This window comes from Anopheles gambiae, chromosome 3, assembly GCF_943734735.2.
Source record: "Anopheles gambiae chromosome 3, idAnoGambNW_F1_1, whole genome shotgun sequence".
NCBI lineage: Eukaryota > Metazoa > Arthropoda > Insecta > Diptera > Culicidae > Anopheles > Anopheles gambiae.
Genome location: NC_064602.1, coordinates 22,286,546 through 22,306,828, shown reverse-complemented (window position 1 = coordinate 22,306,828; position 20,283 = coordinate 22,286,546). Strand labels below are relative to the sequence as shown.

At 43.4% G+C, this 20,283-nt stretch overlaps 1 protein-coding gene across 2 annotated transcripts in view; it reads left to right on the top strand.

Moving 5' to 3' along the window:
• Positions 1 to 2,698: 2,698 nt before the first annotated feature.
• Positions 2,699 to 20,283, top strand: part of LOC3291866 (protein apterous) — a 62,759-nt gene continuing 45,174 nt past the window's right edge. Inside the window, exons 1-5 of one of the 2 annotated variants that reach the window (XM_061657676.1) lie at positions 2,699 to 3,001; positions 3,693 to 4,181; positions 16,025 to 16,227; positions 16,320 to 16,527; positions 18,622 to 18,761. In XM_061657676.1, coding sequence (XP_061513660.1) covers positions 4,143 to 4,181; positions 16,025 to 16,227; positions 16,320 to 16,527; positions 18,622 to 18,761 — 590 coding nt within the window. In that variant the 5' untranslated portion in view covers positions 2,699 to 3,001; positions 3,693 to 4,142. Of the gene's footprint in view, positions 3,382 to 3,692; positions 4,182 to 16,024; positions 16,228 to 16,319; positions 16,528 to 18,621; positions 18,762 to 20,283 lie in introns of both variants that reach the window. The other variant, XM_061657675.1, reaches the window with a different exon arrangement.

Here is a 20,283-nt window from a genome sequence, read left to right as displayed (position 1 = left end):
GAGCAGATTGTTGGTGTCCGGCTTGCCTTCCCGAGTGACTGAGAGGACAGGCTGGCGGGGGCTATTTATATTTCGACTCCTATTTCGTATTAGCTGCAGCTTATTAGCGCCTCCATCGCCTTCAAATTGGGCTCGGTACAGATGCAAGGGGTGTGCTACAACGGGGGTCTGCTCCGGTGGCACAGAAAATTAGAAGTATAAATTATACCAAATAAAACCTTCGGTGCCTTCCGGGAGGAAGTGGCCTGGTGGAAACGGAACATATTTATGTACTCGGAGTCTTTGGGGCTCCCCGTTTTTCAACGTTCAAAGTGACACGTTCGAGATGGACGTAACTGGACGTCTATTAGTATGGTTTGTTTCCTACCCTTTTTTTGTTTCGGATAAAATATCGCTTGTTACCCGTTGTCTGGCCGTTCCTACCGTCGAAATGTCCATTCGGTTTCATATTTATTGTCGTTTGATGATTGTCGCTCGGGAAAATGCAAAGTCGAATCGGTTGTTGTTTTCTGTTCTTCCTTCCCTGTTGTTGTTAGGGAGGTTCCATTTTTCTATTTGGGGTTAGATTTCCACGCAAAAAAAGAAAAATTAAAACCAGTGAAGGCATCTTTGCGATTGGATGGTGCGACGATTCGTGTTCCTTCCACTCCAGTACCGGTGATCATTAGCACCGATGTTATGGTGATCGGTTGTTTGGCGAGTTGGCGCTTCGTGTGACACAGTAGACTGTAGATGGATGCGGCAATTCATATTGTTTACCATTTACCTTTCATCTTCGGAGACCTTCGTTAGGGGAAGGTTCGCTTGGTAAGGTTGAGTTTGGTGTTGTAGAGCAGGAAGAACGTTTTTTTTGGTTTAGAGTGATGTTATCATTAGGCTGTTCTTTGTGATGTAATATTTCAATCAAATTTGATACCTGATTCTATGCGATTCCAACATTTGTGTGTATATAATACGTTTTTTTATATACATTATATCATGAAGTACATGGCTACACTGTTACAAAGTATTTGTTGATGCTTTGATTTATTTCGAAAGTTTGACGAGCTGTTTGTATTGCTTGAAGAATTTAATTTATTTTTTATTCATCAGCAAGCAACCATGTAATTTATTTAACATATTAACTTTTAGAAAAAAGGCTTTATATGATTAATATGATTAACATTAACATAACATAAACAACATTAAAAAGGGGGGAAAACAACAAATAACAAATACTTATAATAACTTATATAACTATATAAATAATAATAACATAACTGTAATAATAATATAATAACTATAATAATAATAACTATAATAATAATAACTTATATAAATAATAATACTTATAATAACAATAAGAGGACAAGAATTTGAATAAGAAGAGGTAGAAGAAGAAACAGAAGAATATTCATAAGAAGAATCAAAGAGACAATATTGTATGAAAAAGTAAAATGGCAAATAAGTACATTTAAATACAAAACATATAACTTTGCGTAAGTAGTATTTTATATGAGTTTTATTAAATTCAACTAAATGTACATAATTTAAAAGCAAATATTACCAGTAGGCTCAAAAATTATATAAAATAAAATAATAAATAAATTTGAATGTGTAAAAACAGTTTTTTTGTTTTCAAATGTTATTATTTACATACTCAAGCAAACACAAAACAAAACAACCTCAAACCATCTCATAAATTTTCCACTAAACGATAAATTCCGCAAAACGAAGAACTAACACATAACTACCAGGAACAAATGATGGTTCCGCAAAACGGCGACGAGACGGCAAACGCTGGACCGATGCGACAGAGAACACGTTTTATCTCATTTTATAAATTGCCACACTGCTACCACTACCGGGAGGAACGCAAGTGTACGCCTCGCGCGAACGGACGACGATCGCGCCCGACGATCGCGAACGCAAACGTCAAACGATGGGATCTCAGACACCCGTGCTGGATGCTGCCGCGCTGCAACCGGATGAGGGACAGGAAGAAAATGAACAAACGAGTTAAAAAAAAAAACAACAAAAACACTCATACACAAAATCCTACGCACAAAAGGTCGCAACAATAACGGAGCAACCAGAGAAGTGCATGCTCACGGGGTGCTTTAAAGAGCGAGAGAGAGATGGGGAAAGAGAGCGAAAGAGAGATAGAAGGAGAGCAAAACGGAAGAACGTGTACAGGAGATAAAGCACATAAAACTATTCGAGCGCTTGTTATGTGTTGCAGTCGTATATAACAAACGTTTAGCGTGAGAGAAAGAGAGAGGGCGAGAGGGGAAAAGACGAAAGGGGTTAAAAGATGCACCATGCATCACGCATGCAACAGGCGAGAAAAACTAAATGTAATTTCATTCATTATTTGCAATAAGTTATTTTTTAAATAATAATCAATTTGAGTAACATAATAATATATTTTTTCTTTTTCTTTTAACCTTTTACATTAATTTTAATGCAAATTTTCACTCAGATTAACTTTGTCAAAATTACAAAAAAACCTTTTTTTCAACGAGCCACCCTGTACGCAATCTCATCTTCCCCTTACCATCCTCTTCGTGCTATTCCTCTTTGCCATCTCTTCTCCTCTTCTACCTTGCTTCAAGCGATGTACAATTCCGCCCGAAGCCACGCCCACTTTGCGCAACGCGGCCGGTCGGTTCGGTTCGCCATCTGTTTTCGAAAAGGCTTTTTCGCGGGGTCCCGGCATTCACGTCGCGCCCGTCAAACGGAAACGAACGTCGCTAGCACGCATGCGCCCGCGCCCGTCGGCCAGTGGAGACACAAGCTCGTCGCCGTCATCGTCGTCGTCGTCGTCGGAATCGTTGTCGGTGGCTGTCACTCTCGCCAGCAAGCAAACCGGGTGGTTTTACCGTTGGTGACTTTCGCGTGATTTTTCGGCGGTGCCGCGCGCCGTTATTTGTTCTGTGTGTGTTGTTATCCCCTTCGTGCTGAGTGATAATTTCCTCAACCCCCTCCACATACACGCACACACCCTTCTGCCGGGTTGTAGGTGTGTTCTCACGTGCGTACGTGTGTGTGTGTGCTATCAATTGTGAAAAGAGTGTGATTGTGCAGGGCGTTTTTTTTCTTGTGTGCGCCCCTGCTTTTCGTGCCCTTCGGTTCAAAGATAACGCGTGTGATTTCGGTGCCGTTTTGTTTTTGTCTACCTGAAAGGCTACCCCGCAGTCGAGCGGGGTGAGTAGTGGTGTGTGGGTTTTGCACTCCTTTTTCCGCGTCAAGTGTCACGTCCAACATACTTCGCTGTGTTTAGTGTGATCGAAGGAAAAGGCTCCGCTGATAACAGGATCGCAAGAAGAAGGAAAAATCAATCGAACGCAACCCGTCCTTCGAGCATGTGTGTGTGTTCTGTTGCTCATGCCTCTGTGCGGTGTAAGTGTGTGAATATTTGATCCAATTTTTCCAACGCAAAGCAGGGAGACGAGTCTTAGTACACGACCGCCTCCAAGGTAAACTGTGGCCGTGGTTCGAGAAAAGGCAGTCACTTTAAATGTCAAACGTTTTTCATCAGCACCGTCTGCGAGTGACATTGATTGGCAACAAAGTCCTTCCAGCGGCAACCTGAGTCATTTGCACGCGTCACTGAAGGGCGGCTTTTCTTCGGCGGTTGCTTTGATTGCCACCTAAAGAAGACGGATTTTATGAATCAGTAGGATTAATGTGTGTTGAAAATTAATCGACAGGTTGTGGAACAAAACAAAATGTGTGTGTAAATCGTGTATAGAGTGAAATAGAGAAAAAAATATCTCCTCGGAAAAAGTGCCCCAGTAAAGTGTGATGCAATTCCAGTTCAAACCGTTCCCTTTTAATGCAGTTCAAAGCTAGCGTTCGGTAGCCAGCACAACCGCTCCAAGGACTGCTGCGTGAAATTGGCCACGAAACTGTCAACCACACAGTTCGCACCCGTTTGCCGTCCGTACGGTAGCGCTGCCAACAGACCGAACCTGCTGGAACCTGCCGGTGGCGTTGGTGTTGCTGGTGGGCAGCCCGTTCCGGTGCGGAACCGTTTCGTGAACACGTGCGACACGGTGGCTACGGTGACGCTGCACACGGCAGAACACGGGGTGCCCGGTGCGAGGACCCCGCTCGGTGTAGTACCGGTCAACAGCATCCACCAGCCACCGATCTCTCACATGGGCGTGTGCGCGGAGGAGCGCCCCATAATGCATTGGGTGAGTGTGAGTGGTGCATCTTTGGCTTGTGCCAGGCTCGTCGAAAAAAAGCAACAACCTTCATTGATAAGCCGCTGTAAACGGTTTCGGATTTTTTTCGTTTTACAAATTTTAAGCTGCACTCCGTCGGAGTTTGACTGATTGTTTTGACACATCGCACATCGTTGGTTTAAAAAATAATTAAAACATAGTAAAAACCGAAAGCAAAACAAAAGGCCCACTCCACGTGCAGTTAATGCAGTCCGCCCGGATAACCTCTTGGTCTAAAGGGTCAATATTCGACCAGAGGAGGAAAAAAAAGCGAAGCAACAACACCCACTTCCCTCGGGAGAGCATAAAGGCAACTCCTCGGCTCGTGCCGGAGTGTACTTTATTCGTTTTTAATCGCCACTGGCCAGGAAATGGCAATGGAAAATAAATATATAATATTGTATTTAGTTGATAAAGCCGTTGCAATCAACTCCTACAACGTGGGACAGCAAAAATCGGAAGGTCGCCAGACAGGTCAGGACCTCATTTCCTGTCCGGATGCTGTTGGGTTCGTTTTGTTGTTTGGGTTTGTGCCATTTTCGGTGAAACCAGCAATGCATAGCGGTGTTGTTTATCAACCAGGCCCAACGACAACTTGCAACGGATTAAGAATGTTCCTTTAGAATACGGGTCACAGCTAATAATCTGGTCACAGCTCGAAAAAGAAAGATTCTACTTCTTAATTACAAAAATAATTAAGTTCTAATACGCCAACCCAGAGCTCAGACGACTTGCGAAGGACTGTAATGATTCCAGGAACAAGGCCCGTTTCCCTATCAAGCAAAAGACTTGTTTTATTTGTGGTAGCAAATTTCGCACCGCCTGCCCCAGCTTCAAAGTTCGATTTTGATAACCCGATGGCAAAATGGGCAGTATGATGGTGTCAAACCGTGCCCGGATGTCTGATCCTGCGGTACATCAAATTCGCTTATCGGTTCCCCCCCAAAACTGTTTCCGACCTAGGCGATGGTGCTGCTCGTTGGGTGATGAACCCATTTCGTTGGTCGGTTGTATCGCTGCGCTGTGCATGCTTATCAACTTGCCGATTTGACGGTTGTGCAATACATAGTATGGCATGGGACTCGCGCGCGCTGTTCGGCCACCGTCAAAAAGGACTGCAGGTTTGGCTGAAGTGTTTAAACGTTTGTTTCATGTCCGTCGGCAGTTATCAATGAGTGGTGTGGATGTTTTATAGCCGGATGGCATGGTTCGCGAAAAAACAAGCCTTACCGACGTGATGTGTGGTTTACTAACAAAAAGGGGAAAAAGTGTTTGAAAGTCATGATGGGTTCATGTGCCAATCAGCTACTTTTTGACAAAACGAACACGAGAACAGGGGACGTATTTAAACAGTGTAAACCGATTGCAATGCTGTTATCATTCTGCGCAAGGTTTCAAAAAGCAAATAAATGTAATGTTATAAATATGAATAATAAAGACCAAAAACAAAAAAAAAAAACAAATTTATTTACTTGTGCCGACATTTAGATTACCTCGCTAACATGAAAGCAGGGTCTTAAAGAGTGCAATGATTGCGCAATCTTATATTTTGGTTACACAGGATTATTCTATTTTTTTTTTATTTCTCGTAAGGACGGCCTAAGATTTTTACGGAAAGATTTTTGACGGTACAAGATTTGAAGCCGCTCAAGAGCCAGAAATTTTTTAATTTTCTACACAAATGGTAATAAATGGTTTAGTGAATAAAACTACTAAATTCAATCAAAAATACACATTTATTAACTGTATTTTAGCTGAGAAACGTGGCATTCGACTTACGCGGATATTTTGGGAAGGCATAAACCGCGTATCTCGGGAACAGACAATTACTAAAATTACTTATTATTTCAATTATTAGCTTTCTCCTTTGAATAGTAACCAAAATAATCATAATAATAAATATTTGTCAAAATTAGTAAATGACGTTACAATATTAATCTGTACTTACAAAATGGAACCTAAACGAGAATATTGCAGACACACCGGTTCATACTCCAAAGGATATTGAAAACTTTTTGCAAATTTTATGTACTTCATTTAGAAACAACTATAAAAGGTATATTTCATAATAATAATGCAACAGGGTTATCTCATTTATTTAAAGGAAGACACATTGGCTCAAATAAGTCTGAATTATTAGCTTTTTTTCTGCGGATCAAAGATCCGACTTAATCACAGAAAGACTATCAAAGAAGTACAAGAAAGGCACAACATAATCTCAAAAATAGAGCCTTATCGGGACCTACGTTATCCAATATCCATCTAAGTTGTTCGTTCACTTTCCACATCATGATTGCTGCATGCCGGAAATACGCTGAGATTTATCCCGCTTGTCCTTAAAGTTTGCCATCCGCCAAAGAAAACCTTTGCCCGATCAGCTGTCAGATTTGCTGTTTGGCTTTTTTTTTTCTTCTTCATATCAAGAAGAAATAGCATGCAAACTCGAGCAAACGACAGAGTGTCACAGATTCCCCAGCCCGATTCCGTAAGGTTCTGGGTGAACGCAACGGTGCAACGTGCAGGGCGAAGGTTTGCTGGTGTGATGTTTCACATTCCACACTTTGGCACTCCGCGGGCACTAATTAAATGTCAGCAATGCGCTAGTTGATGCCGGCGACATTGCAAAACCGAGGCCAAAAGCGCGCGCGCGCCTGCCCCGAAAGGACATCGGCATGATAAGGCATGGCGGCTTGGGCGCAGGAGCGGGACAACCTTTGACTCCCAAGAGGGGATATCGGAGCCGCTGCACTGGTAGCTATGGTAGCTTCCGAATTTCCCAAAATAGCTCAAATCTAAATCATGATCAAAGATTCGCGTCGGGCCTGTATACGCAATGCCAAACTGGTGTGGCATGTGGTGTGGTGTGGCCTTACTAACATTTCGCAAAAACTGATGGGGCTCAACCGATAGATAGAAAACCCAAATCCACCCAGAGAAGATTAAGCGGGCCGATTGGAACGCGTCACAGCTTCAAGAATTTAGCATGCGTGTTTTTGCTACTTTTCACGCTGCCATGCCTTATCAGCTTCATGTTCTGCCGGATCACCTGATATAAAGCGTCCTTGAAGCAGTTCAAACTTACGGATTAGGTAATTGATAATCGAGACCGTTTGTCCATCTTCTTTTTTCCCCCCCAACAAAACAACAAACAACAAACATCCTGCATCCACCATCACAAGTCAAAAAGGCTTGTCATGTCACACTTTCTACTGGGGCAAGATTATCTCCCACCTCGACCTTATCGGCGCTGGCTTTTTCGGCAGCCCGCCTAAGCTGGGGCGGCTCGCTGCCAGCGCGAGAAAGGCCGCAAAAAGTTCAACTCTTTCAAGATGCCGATGTCGGTGCGTATACGCACGTCAAACGCGTGTTTCGGGCAGGGAAGACGCTTCCAGGAAGCGCTATCTGTGTTGCGATAAGCAGCTGTCATATGCTGGCAAAAGGGGTACTTTCGCCGCCCCGCATAATCGCAAGCGGTGTGAGCGGTGTGATAGAAATAGAAGCGCTCGATTAGAAGCGTTTGCTTTGGGCAATTGATTAAAAATGGTAGCTGATTTGTTTCAATTAGTCTTTGTTTGTACAGTGTCTTTGAGTTTGGTTGTTGAGTGTTTTCCATTTGCCAAGCACAATACTTTTCCTTTCCCTTCGATCGTGTCTCGATCGTGCAGCATGTCCCCATGTACAGTTTGGGTGGTGCATCCAATGCGATCTTTTGGATGGCAAACACGACCACGGATCAAACCCATAACTGTTCTTCATTTTCATAGTTTTTGAGCCTGCCAGCGAACGTGGAAAATGCTCATACCCCTCACTAAATCACCAGTAGCGATCATTTTCCAGCCACTCCACTCTCTGTCTCTCTCCCAGAGCGTCTCTACCGTGCGCTCGAAGGTTTCGAGCACGAAGTTCTAGCGCAAAGCGAACGGAGCGCTAATTATCGTGGAAAATCGCCACCTTTCGTCTGGCTTCTCCTTGGAGTGAGAGCGGGAGGGCGGGAAAGTTTTCCACGCACGCTTCCTATCTAATTGCGTAGAATTTTCGTCGAGGCCCGATGGAAGGGCCCCAATTTCGGGAGCAACGAATTCGACGATTGAAATCTGGCGGCAGTAGTGTTTTTTTGTTTGGTTTGTTTTTATTTGCCGGGTGGTGTAGGTTTTCGTAATTTTTACTCCTCCTCCTCCCCTTTAAGGTTTTGTGCGTTTTCCTGTGCCACATCATTGCACAAGATTTATCCCGGGTTGTGGGGCTGTGGTACGGCAAATTTCCCGCACAGTGAACAGTCGATGGAAAGTTGACGGCGCGTGGCGCGTCTGCTACGCGTTGAGCTCGCCGCGCATCGTTTGGAGAAATGGCGCGCAGAGGAAAGCGTGCGTACGATTCAGCCGCAAAGGTTCCCGCGTGCGACAGTAGTGTGTTTGTGTGTGTGCTAGTGTGTGCTAGTGTGTAGCGTGCCACCGTTCACGCGCATTTGTTTGTTTATTTGCTCGGGAGGTAATGGGCCGAGGGAGCGATAGCGATAGAAGCGGCAGTGAGAACATTCCTGTCCTCCTTTGCATCTCAGATAGGGTGGGCAGCTCCACGGTGGAAGGGAGCGATAGTGGCAACCCCGTCGCGGAGGGTTGTTGCAAAATGGGAAAAAAGGATCGTAAAAATTGCGATCATGCCCGATTGTGCAAGCCGGTGGCCTTTGGCGGTGCATTATTGTGTGTGTGTGTGTATGCGTTTTTTAAAACATATTTTGTAACGTCCAATCGCGATCAACCGATCGGACGTGTGCGTCCCTATGTATGTTTTGTCCGTTGTAGTGCCCTCGTTGCCATATATGCAATCGCTTTATCGCAGCCTTGCCCAATTGCTGCGGTCTTTCTTTTCTTTTTTTTTTTTTTTTTGCTTGGACTCGGTCTTGGTCGGACCATAAACGATGATAAGCGCAGCTCGCGATGCTTATCCTCGACTGCGATGGCCCTTTCGGGCGGTTTCCCCCTTTTTGCCGGCCGTGCTCCGGTGATATGGATCGATTTTGGCGATGATCGAATCGGTCGACAACGACGACGACGATGGTGACTGTACAAATCGGTTACGATCGTGTGGTACGCGACCGCAAGGCGTTTGATTGATCGATGGGACGCGGCAAGAGAAGAAAAAAAATGCTCGGAAAACGTGTACACGGTCGCTCACACGTTGCTGGTTTTGCGCCGCTGGTGACCAAATCGGGGCTTCCTCTGTGCAGCCGGGGGGAAGGACGGCACGAAAAGTAGGGCAAAACGTGGACAGTTTTTTTCATAATGAAAATTGTGCACACATGTGAGTGTGTGTGTGTGAAAAGCGCCCATGCCACCGATCGAAACCCCATTTTGCCGAATCAGTCAACGTGAGGCTGAGCTTTAAGGAAACGAACCCTTAAGACGAGTTGCTGCACCAAACCTGCAAAAAGGTGCAAAAGTTTTAGACACAAAAAAACGTACCAGACACATACACACACACACACACACACACACATTGAGTGCAATATTGCGATACCGATCCTTATAGCGATCGATGTGTTGCGTAAGTGAGTGCGCGCGTTCGTAAACCCTGGGAATGGACCATAATCGTGAGCAGTCGTGATGCGAATGGGTGAATCAATGGTGAATCGCGAGGGATGGGGAAAGGGAAGGTGCTCTCGATTATTACGGAACTGGGCAGCAGGTCGGATGGTAAGGGGCGCTGCAGTCGCGAAAGCCAAATTGAGTGCGAAAAGCGGTGCTAAAGGCAAGGAGGAACGCGTCCGAGCGTCGCCCGAGTGAGAAATAATGATAATTTACGCGACGCACAAACTTTTGTAACAATTTCTTGCCGGCGTTGGCCGGTTGGCAGGTTGTGGCTCTGAAAGGAGATGAGATGAAGCGCATCGAGCCTCGATGCACCGAAAGTGAACGACTTATTGAGTAATTCGCGCCTAGACACAGGGAAGTCGTCTGTGAGCGTTATGTGTGAATGTCTGAAGAAAAGGCATCGTTTTCATTTGCTTCCACTTTGTGTCGCATGTATTGAGCAGTTGGGATAAAGTTAAATCTTGTAATGAAAGCAATTTGGTGACATCTATTGCTTTTTTACAATTTTTTGTTCCAAGCTGGCTTTGCTTTTTACATTGTGTACGATATAATCCTATCATTTCAAGATCTTTCTGTAAACGACATAGGGTAATGAATGATTATGTTGGTAAAATTGAAGTATGTGAAGCCATTTTATGTTAATAATAAATGTGATATCTTGTGGCAAAGTTATTTAGCCATTTTGTTTAAAAATGTAGAGCCTAAATACTATATAAACTACCACTGGACAGGGGATAAATGAATGAATCAATGAATGTATGTGATAAAATATTAGTATATTTAACCTACATTTTGAGGTTTATTGTTATGTTTTAAAGCTACAATCTGAGCAAATCATAAAAATGAAAGACATATTTCATATCATAATTTATTTTTGTTCAAATAAATACCTGTGTCTGAAAAAGACATAAAATATGAGATGTGGTTACATCGCCTCCTTGCCGCAATGATCATCACCATAATCGTCATAATCATCAATATCACGTTTTCCCCCGCACCGAACCGCATCGCACCAGATCAAGAAATTATTACAAGCTGACACACGCTTGACTAGTAGTGCTCATTCCTAAATTAAATATATAAAAAAAAAGATTATGCTTACCCTGCACAAGATTCCAGCGCACCTAACATGCAGCGGGAATGCAACGGCAAGCTGCAGCAACAACGACGGGCAGGCACAGTGCACCGCCAACCGTACGGCGGGCGGAAATAAAGAGCCATTTCAAAGCTGTCACTGGTACGTCCACATGTGATACAACACGCGTGACAGTAACGAGAAATAAAATTGTGATTTATATCGTACCGCTAGATTTATTACAATCTTTTCCCTCGCCCCAAGCGCGCTCGCGCTCACGCTCCTGTCTGTGTGAATTTACGAGCCCCGCCGCTAGATGATCGGTTCGGGGTGGAATGGGGGGGGGGAGTGCAAACCGTGCAAGGGTGGGGAAGACAGACGCGAAGAAACTAGTCCATAAAGACGGGGAGCGCAGGGAGTGCTTAGTGGATTTATTAGAATGCTTAGTAATGATTGAGTTTGAGAGTATGAGTTTGTGTTTTAAAATTAATAAATGCACATTATACAGCGCCGCGATGCATTACGATCCGTGTGCTCTGCACCGCACGATACAACACGCTGTAAATCAGTGCAAAATTTGGTGGCTCACTCCAAACCAAAACCCGGTAGAACCACGGATGATGATGATGAGGATTTGTATTCATTGTTTCGCCTAATTTATAACGCCGTGTAATTTTCGGTGTAACGGCAAACCGTTAACAATGTTGCACCACTGCATAAATTGAGCGCGATCTGAAACCGTTCGCCGTTCGGGTCATTAGTAGCGGACGCTTCCTGACCGCAGACCCTGGGGAGGGGGAGGGGGGGAATGTGAATAATCACATTTGGACACCCCTTATTTAACTTTGATTTGTTGCACCAACCGTTCCGAACCACCTACACCACCCTGGCGCTTATGGCGACATGAGCGATGTACAAACCTGCACCGAGCGACACGGATGCCCGGGCACGAGCAAGACGAAGCAGAGAAGAATATGCCAAGTTTCCCGGGTTTGAAGGCATTAGGCCACGCTCGGCCACGCACACCACAGACAGTTAGACAAATATTTGTGAAGTGTCATTTAATTATTTATATAAATATGGAAGAGGTGATTTTTCTTGTCCCGCTTCCGGATTTTTGCTGGTGGCTGAGAGAGGGATGGGATAGAGTTTGTCTTCTTTTTTTTGTACAAACTCGAGCGAATGGGAGGAAAGACAAATGTGGATGTATAATGCAAACGAGAAGGGATAAGACAACGTAGGGTGACAACGAATTTTTCATTTCCTCCAATCAGGAATGGGAAGCCTCGGCTTTGAGCCCCGACGGAACAGATGTTTCGTGTTACGCTGTGGTGTGTGGTGTTTGGAAAATATGCTAGAAAGAGCATTGCAGCCCTCCACAAGAAACACATTAGAAACGATCAATCGCGGGTGGAGCAGACGGATGAAATGATTTTCCTTCCCGGGGAACTCCCCCACCGTTTTGCTTACCACAAAAACCACAAAACCTGCCCCAGCGTGGTCCAGCAAATTGTCACTCGCTGTTTGATTTAACAGGTTTGGAATGCAAAAATAAGGAAATGCAATCGATGGGGGGAAAGCGACGCAGTAGGACGGTACCGACGATGACACTAATTTGCGCTTGTCAAACGAGTCACACAAAAAAAACCCGGGCGGTTGGGTAAAACCATCATTTCCACCCAGCAAATGGGACACGGGGAGCTGGCTAGATGGATGGAAAATTGAATGGATGACAGGTCCAGGAAGGAGGGGAGGGTTATTAATTGACGATCGATGCTGTCCGAACGATATCATTTGCTGATGAGTTGTGGCATGTTGGTTTTGTGCACGCCTGTGGTAATTTGTATGACATGCGGGAAAAATGCGTGCAGTCGATGGGGCTTGTTGGCGGCGCTGTATCGTACTCCGTAATCAGTGGCACTGGGCTGTCGTAAAGTCGACAATTGTGACAGTTTAGAAGAAGGCATTGTACCCTTGTTTGTAATGGCTGATTATCGGTTAGGATAAATGATAGAACAGGGTGACAAAACAAGTGTTAGGAGAGAGCGAAGTCCTTTTTAACACACGATTAATCTCCAGCTTAGGTTTTAAGATGTGGCAATAAAATACTACAGGCACTTTGTTAGTAATAATCTTGAAGACACTTGTTCCAGGCATCTTGCGCTCGTAGCGTGGAGTAAAAAACACACATAAACATTTCAACCAACGCATATTCTCCGCCGCCAAAACAATCGCTCGGCTATCGCACCAAAACCTGCATAAATCACTCTTATCAGCCACCGAGAGGCGTGTGTCGTCCCAGTACCTCCCAGGATCGTATTACGTGCTGTGGTGAGCGTGGCTGTGTCGTATGTAAAACCACGGCATAGGTCAGTACTCTTGTGCCGCGTACGGCGGAACGATAACGGGAAGCGCGGTGCCCGACGGTTGGTACCCCAGGTCAAGTCTCGATTGCTCCATGCCGGTGTAAGGGCTCACAAACGTACACTCACACACTGGCGTGCGTGCGCACTTCCACAGCACACGGTTGCACACGGTACACGACCCACTCGTCCACCTCTCCTCTTCGGGGGCCCGAACTTTACGGGGAAAACACAAATTACGAAGCAATTGATTAAGGGCTTCATTAGACCGCTTATTGAATTGATGATGATTGAGCCGTACCGAATTCCGTTCTATTTTTGACCACAAACAACTGTTTGGGTCGGTTGTTTTGTTTGTGTAGTAAATGTTTTTTTAGTTTTTTGTTCAACCATTATCACTATTGCGGTCTGTTTTTGAAGTACTTGATCAAAGTGAATCGATTAGCAGGAATTCGGCTTGTCATTCTGACTGGTCGCGAGTGCTGTCCGATTGAATTTAGAACACTTTAATCAAACTTTTTTTTTTTTTCGACGGTAGAGCTTAGATTGTACGTACTGTTGTGCCCTATTTATAAGCCAGTGTGCGGTTCCATATTTACGCTACTATTTTTGTAATTGAAGTAGGAATCTTATGATGGGAAAATAATGGCCGATTTCAAACTAACAAACTCTTGTCGTTTAATTTTGTACAACCTTCAGCCTATGCTTCATTATCGTATTGTTACTTTCTGTTTTTGTAAAAAATTACTTATTTCATCAATTTAAATTTTTATATTGAAGAAAAGCCGTTCAATTTCTCACTGTGATGCCACAACGTTGCGTTCGGCACAAGTTACGCAAATACCGAAATCATGTTCGTTTTCTATGTAGTCTAAATTCGTTTGTAAAGATTAGAAGAATATCTACAAATATTTTAACCGTTGTCATGTGAAGCTTTACTCATAGGTGAAGTATTTGTCTAATATTTTCAGATTAAATGAATTTGATAAAATGACTATTGCTAACTTCACGTTTATGCCAACAAGAGACGTTAAATAAGTATGTAATACTAGGCAACATATATTCTTGAATACGGAATAAACAGATCATCCCTTAGCACTGTTTTAAAATATGTTCATAAATTCATGTTATTAAACCTAGTTACATGAGATAGATCTTCCAAAAGAGTACTTGGAAATTCTTGCGCATCCCAAAAAAGACAATAAAAATGATTTAATACTTTCCTCCGGGTTATGACTTTGGCCTATCTTTTTCACGACGCTGCGGTTCGATGCATTGCATGCGTTTTTTTGAAGCATTTAATCCTACTATTGGACGATTCTCTTCCTGCGTATCTTATCAGGAAAACCTCAAAAGTTAGTATGTTTGTTATCGTACCGTCGGAGGATTTCTGTTTCTTCTCTATCTTGTACGTTTGTACGTACGATGAATACATTTTCCAACCAAGCCCGAACGATGGAACTGCGGGAAAATTATGAATGCGAATGCATAAGCAGTTCAGACTGTTCCCCGAGTGTCCGTGTGTGTGTTTACAGCAACACTCATTGGAGCATGAAATTTTTATATTATCTACAAATGCCAAAAAGCCCAGACGCTTTTCAAGTGCAAAGGCATGAAAGCCTACCGACCAACTACCTCCACAATAAGCATATGATGAGGATAACGATGAAGAAGAAAACACACACACACACACACACACACACACACACACACACACAGAAGGCAAACCCAACTCGCAATGGAAATGCAGCCAGCAAAGGATGCAGCACCGCAACAGCGCTTATTTATTCTGGCGCATTGCAATTGTGTGTTTGTATGCCCCTCTGCCGTTGCAATCGTTCGTTCGGCTGAGGGTTGGGGATTTTTCCTGCCCGACGGGTTGCATCTGCATTTTTTTTTCTTCTGTTGCATCTGTTGCACAATGCACAAACAGTGGGGCGGGCAATGGTTTGGGAAGTGCTAAAGCAGGGTGAAGTGTGAAAGAGAAAAATGAATCACCTTCGCAGCGCATTGCGTTGCAGTGGCATAAATATAAGAAAAGAGACAAGGAGCTTTTGCAAACATTTTCTCGGTTCCGTGCGTATTGCTTTGGTACACTCGCACGTACCGTGCCGAGTTGCTGTGGTGTGGATTTGTAAATGTACAATTATTTTAATTCCTTCCCGTTTGACGGTCTGGCGGCGTTGAAGCCAAACCCCTTCTCCGGCGCCCATTGTCTCCTCCTGCTGCTGCTTGTCTGATGCTTGATGCACGTAAGGATGGTTTTGCTGTTCCTCTCTTGCATTCGTATAAATGTATTAAAAATACATTCAAAATAAAAAAAAATCCTTCATGAGGTGGCAAAACGCTTTTTATGTAATCTTTTTTCTTTTTAGAAGGAAATTAAAAGAAAGGGAAACTTTGTAAAAACAAACCATCCAAATAGCGCTCTCGAAGGGGTGGAACCGACGACAGAACGCCCGTTTGATTGTGGTGTGCTTTGGGCGCTGTTTCGAATTCAAATTGCACGTTCAATAAAGCCAAGGGTGGTCCTGCCTGCGAACGCATTATGCATGCACAAAATTTATTGTTGTTCACATATATGACGTCTAATTGACACAATCAAAGATCAAAGTGGACAGGCAAGGCTACGCCGAACTGAGCATTAGCTTTTTACGGCCCTCTCGTTTCGTTCTTTGCATATTTTTATTTTTCACCATTTTTTCGAAGAGATATAATTCGATTACTCGTTCTTGATACAAAGTAACGATACGCATTTTGTGTGTTTGGGTTTTGCTTCCACAGCACCCGAGTGCTCGGTTTCTGGGGCCGCCGCGAGAGCGCAGCCCGGACCTGTCGAACGCCTGCCAGCTCAACAGCAACAACAACAACCTCAACCATCGGACCTGCATCTCCTGCACGGACACGTGCGAGCACAGCCTGAAGGTGGCCGGCGGCAACGGTTTGCTGGGTGTCAACCATCATCTCTACGCGGACAGCTGCCACAGGTAAGTCCGGACTAGCAGAAGTCATTTCAAAGCAATATTCTAATCGATCGGTTTCGCGTGGACCTTTGTCTTGTTCTTGCTTCTCGTTACAGTTTCGAGTCACCCGACCGGTTGATTGCGGACAGACCAAATTACTATGCCGATCTCAACCGGAGCGACTGCTCGGACAGCTCCAGCGTGCTGAATAGCTGCATCCAGCTCAAATCGGAACCACCGGGCGGTCCGAGCAGTCCGGAATCTTCCAACGAGTTACCGTCGACCGGGCTGGACGAGTGTGCGGGCTGTGATATGCCGATTCAGGTATGTACTTTTCGAGGTGGCAAGTGACGTTACGCAAATCACAGAAATTCTGCAATTTCCATTGTAGCTTTTTGCAACAGTTACAGAGTAAAATTGAGCGGAAGATCTTAATAGCATTTTCGCACTGAAACTAATAAATTGATACGAAGAAGGACAGGGGTTAAGTTCTACTAATAAGAATGTAAGCAAAACAGTCACTTTGCTGAGCTAAGATCTAAATAATAATAGTTAAAATAGGTGTTTCTGGATCCATAACTTATAGCAGAATTATGATCGAAACGATAAATGAGACAACAGAGGGAAGACAAGATATCTGAGACTAAGAAATTCTTCTATTTGGTGTAATGTCCTACGCGGACATGTCACCCTTTAAAGACTTTCAAGACTTATTCAGTATCACGCAATCGACTAGTCTGAAGGATTGAATCCATGACGGGTATGTTATTGAGCCGTATGGTTCGACGACTGTCCTACGAGACTACTCCAAGTGCGAGAACTAAAACTAGGAATATACATTATATTCACAATGTCTTAGAAGAGAATATCACTTAGACTAGCTCAGACACTAGTGCAATGATAGTGTGTTGTGTCTGATGTAACACCATTTCCATATTCTGATATGAAGACTATAAGGCACACTAGAATAAATCCAAGGTATGCCTATTTATTGGTTTTCAAAAACTACAATCATTGAGTAGAATAAATCACTTTAAATCCAAACAGATGCGTGATGCTTTCGAATAATGAGCAAAAAAAACTTACAAAGATGTAACCAATACCGCAAACACAACTAACATCTGCTACATGATCGATTAAAGAATATCTTTCCTTTTTCCACATTTTCTTCACATTCTCAGCACCTCGTTACAATGGTTGTGGTCACGGTTTTTTTTTGTCCTCAGTATACAAGCTGCATTTTATTTCCGTGCAACACCTCAACCGCAACGAAACCACACTCGTTATAATGAACAAAAAAAAGTGATGAAAATTAAAAGCTAACCAATACGACAAACATGGTACATCAATTAGGACTGAAGCTGGAGAATAAGCGCCCTTCGGAAGCATACATTGCAGCATTGTTTGAGTTTCAATTACCGTGCTCCTTTTCGGCGAGATTTATTGAGTGCCAAAAATTACCGTACCGTAGTGCAATCTGTTGCTTCCTAAATTAACCACATTTGCAATCGGTGGTTGCCATTAATTTGCATTGATTTGTTTTGGTTTTTTTGTTGTTGCTGTGAAGGTTCGTTTGTTCTGCATTGAAAATCATAACACCTTCCTGAGGAAAGACGTTGTTATTGAAATGTTGCGATCAGACGGAGGATCGTATTCGGCAAATTACAGCAAGTCAGCTGTCAGTAGGTTTTGGGTTGTGGTTTTGAATGCTATTGTCCCAACTTTTTATAGATAATGTTTTCTTTTGGAGTAATTATAAAGTCTACTGTATGAGATACTGCACTATATTCAACATTTTTGCACCACTGACTTGGAAAGCTTAAACCTTCGATCCCAATCCCGCACGGCCGAACCGATAATTGACCAATTTCAATCTACACTTACCTACAATCACACACAAAGAAACAGATGAAAAAGCCCGCACATTGAAGCCTGTGCACGATTTTGTTCGGTAATTTAGTTTTGTTTTCCCCCGTTTGCTCCGCTGTATTTATATTTCCCTGCGCAGCGTGCTAAAATTTGCTTTCCAATTTTCGGTAGCAACACAGAGTTGCATTTTGGCAACAATGACTTCTTCATGCGGACTGTAAGTTCGTATTGAACAAAACAAGGAGAAAAAAAACATACATAATTCGTCTCGGTTTCACCTTCAAGCGGTTTTGCAAACTCGAGCGCACGCACGAACCCTACCGTTGACCGGTACGGTAATTATGCCCAAGTGTTGGCTAAATTGTGCAAACTTGTTTTAAAAAACAACTAAAAACTATTTCAAACACCGCCAGCGAGTGATTAGTGATAACAGTTTTCTGAAGGAGAGAGTGTGTGTTTTTGTTGCAGAAACCAGCAGTATGGATTTCACTTTCGACGTTGTCCTTATACGTTTTTTTCCTTCCTTCCCTTCCTCACACCATTTCGCAGGATCGCTTCTACCTGTCAGCTGTGGAGCGCAAGTGGCACGCTAGCTGTCTACAATGTTGCATCTGCCGGCAAACCCTCGAAGGTGCCAATTCCTGCTTTTCACGCGACGGCAATATCTACTGCAAAACGGATTACTACAGGTGAGTGAAGATGCTCGGGTACCATGCGGTGGGAGCGTTGAGGGCGGTTGGGACGGCATTTAGCATAAATTACCGCTCCCAAAGGTATCGCTAACGCAAGCGGGAGGGCGGTCTTTGGAGGGTTCGGGCTAATTGTCCGAATGGATTAGGCCGTTGGCATTGATGCTCTGGTACGATGCGGAGGTGACCAACGCAACGCACGCTCGGCTCGGGGCTGCTTGCAGGGTGCGTGCGTTGCATGATGCAGCCAGTGCGTCACGATCCGTTGGAACGGGCTCGAGTGCGTCTTCGCCAACGACAAACTAATTTCGGTTTTTTTTTGGGATGATCTTTCAATGTATGAAATATTGCAACAAATTCGTGGTTTTGCGCAACGCAACGACGAGATGTTATGTTATCAATTAGGACATTTAGAATAAATATTTTTTTTGTGATTGAATACGAATAAAAATTATCAAAAAGCTGCCTGGTTTCATGCCCGGAGGGTCTTTTGGCGTTCATTAGTGTTCGCTCATTTGCGTTCAGCTGTTCAATCTTATCAGCTTTTTTTACTTACATTTTGCGAGATTTGCCAACATTTGGCGAATTTGAAACCACTGTTTTGATTTGCCAAAACAGCTTCCGTGTAAATGGACTGGAAATTCGTTGCACGCACGAGCCGACAGATTAACAACAATTTGAAAACAAGAAAAGCCTCACAAAAAGTATACAGCAATTCCTATACATCGTAGATGTCCTGTGGAGTTTGTGGTTTTGTTTGGTTTTTTCACTTGTAACCACTCAATTACAAATGCCATTAATTCTATAATTTAACGCAAATGATAACATAAATCGACACCCAAGAAGAACGCTAAACGAGTAATGAAACAAACAGCAAATTTCAATGCTAATTTGTATGACTTCCACCCATATTATGACACAAGAGGTATGATGTATAGGTAACAGAAGCCAAACTGATCATTAAATAGGCATTGACAATATTCGAAAACAAAAACAAACCTCCATCATCTCTTAAACCGTCAAGAATAATTAAATGATTACACGTCTCAAACCAGATTTTGTTATTTTCTGTGAGAGCACATATTAAATTATTTTAATGAAGTATAAACGCCTAATTGGACCTTTACCAACATTTTGACAAACCATTTATGATTTATGGGCAATGATAAGAAGCTTTGCATGTACCGCAGGATGACAATAATTACTTCAAAAGAACAGAAACTCGTTGAAACAGATAACATTTATCTGTAAACAAGAAAATAGAGCAAAATAGCTCTTTGTGTTGCCGGGGAATATTTGTGCAAGTAATGCTGCACAACGCTGCAACAATGTTTCGTTAGAACCAAAAACACAAGCTAAATGATTACCCATCACAAACTGGTTCTAGCTAATGGGTGGCAATGCGGTTTGTTTGTCAAATTGTTAAAAAAAACCGACAATTTTTAATGCCAAATTTGCTTCACTTTCTTTTTGCGTAACCATTTTGCAACAGGGTTTATGATTTATGTGGACCGCGATAAGA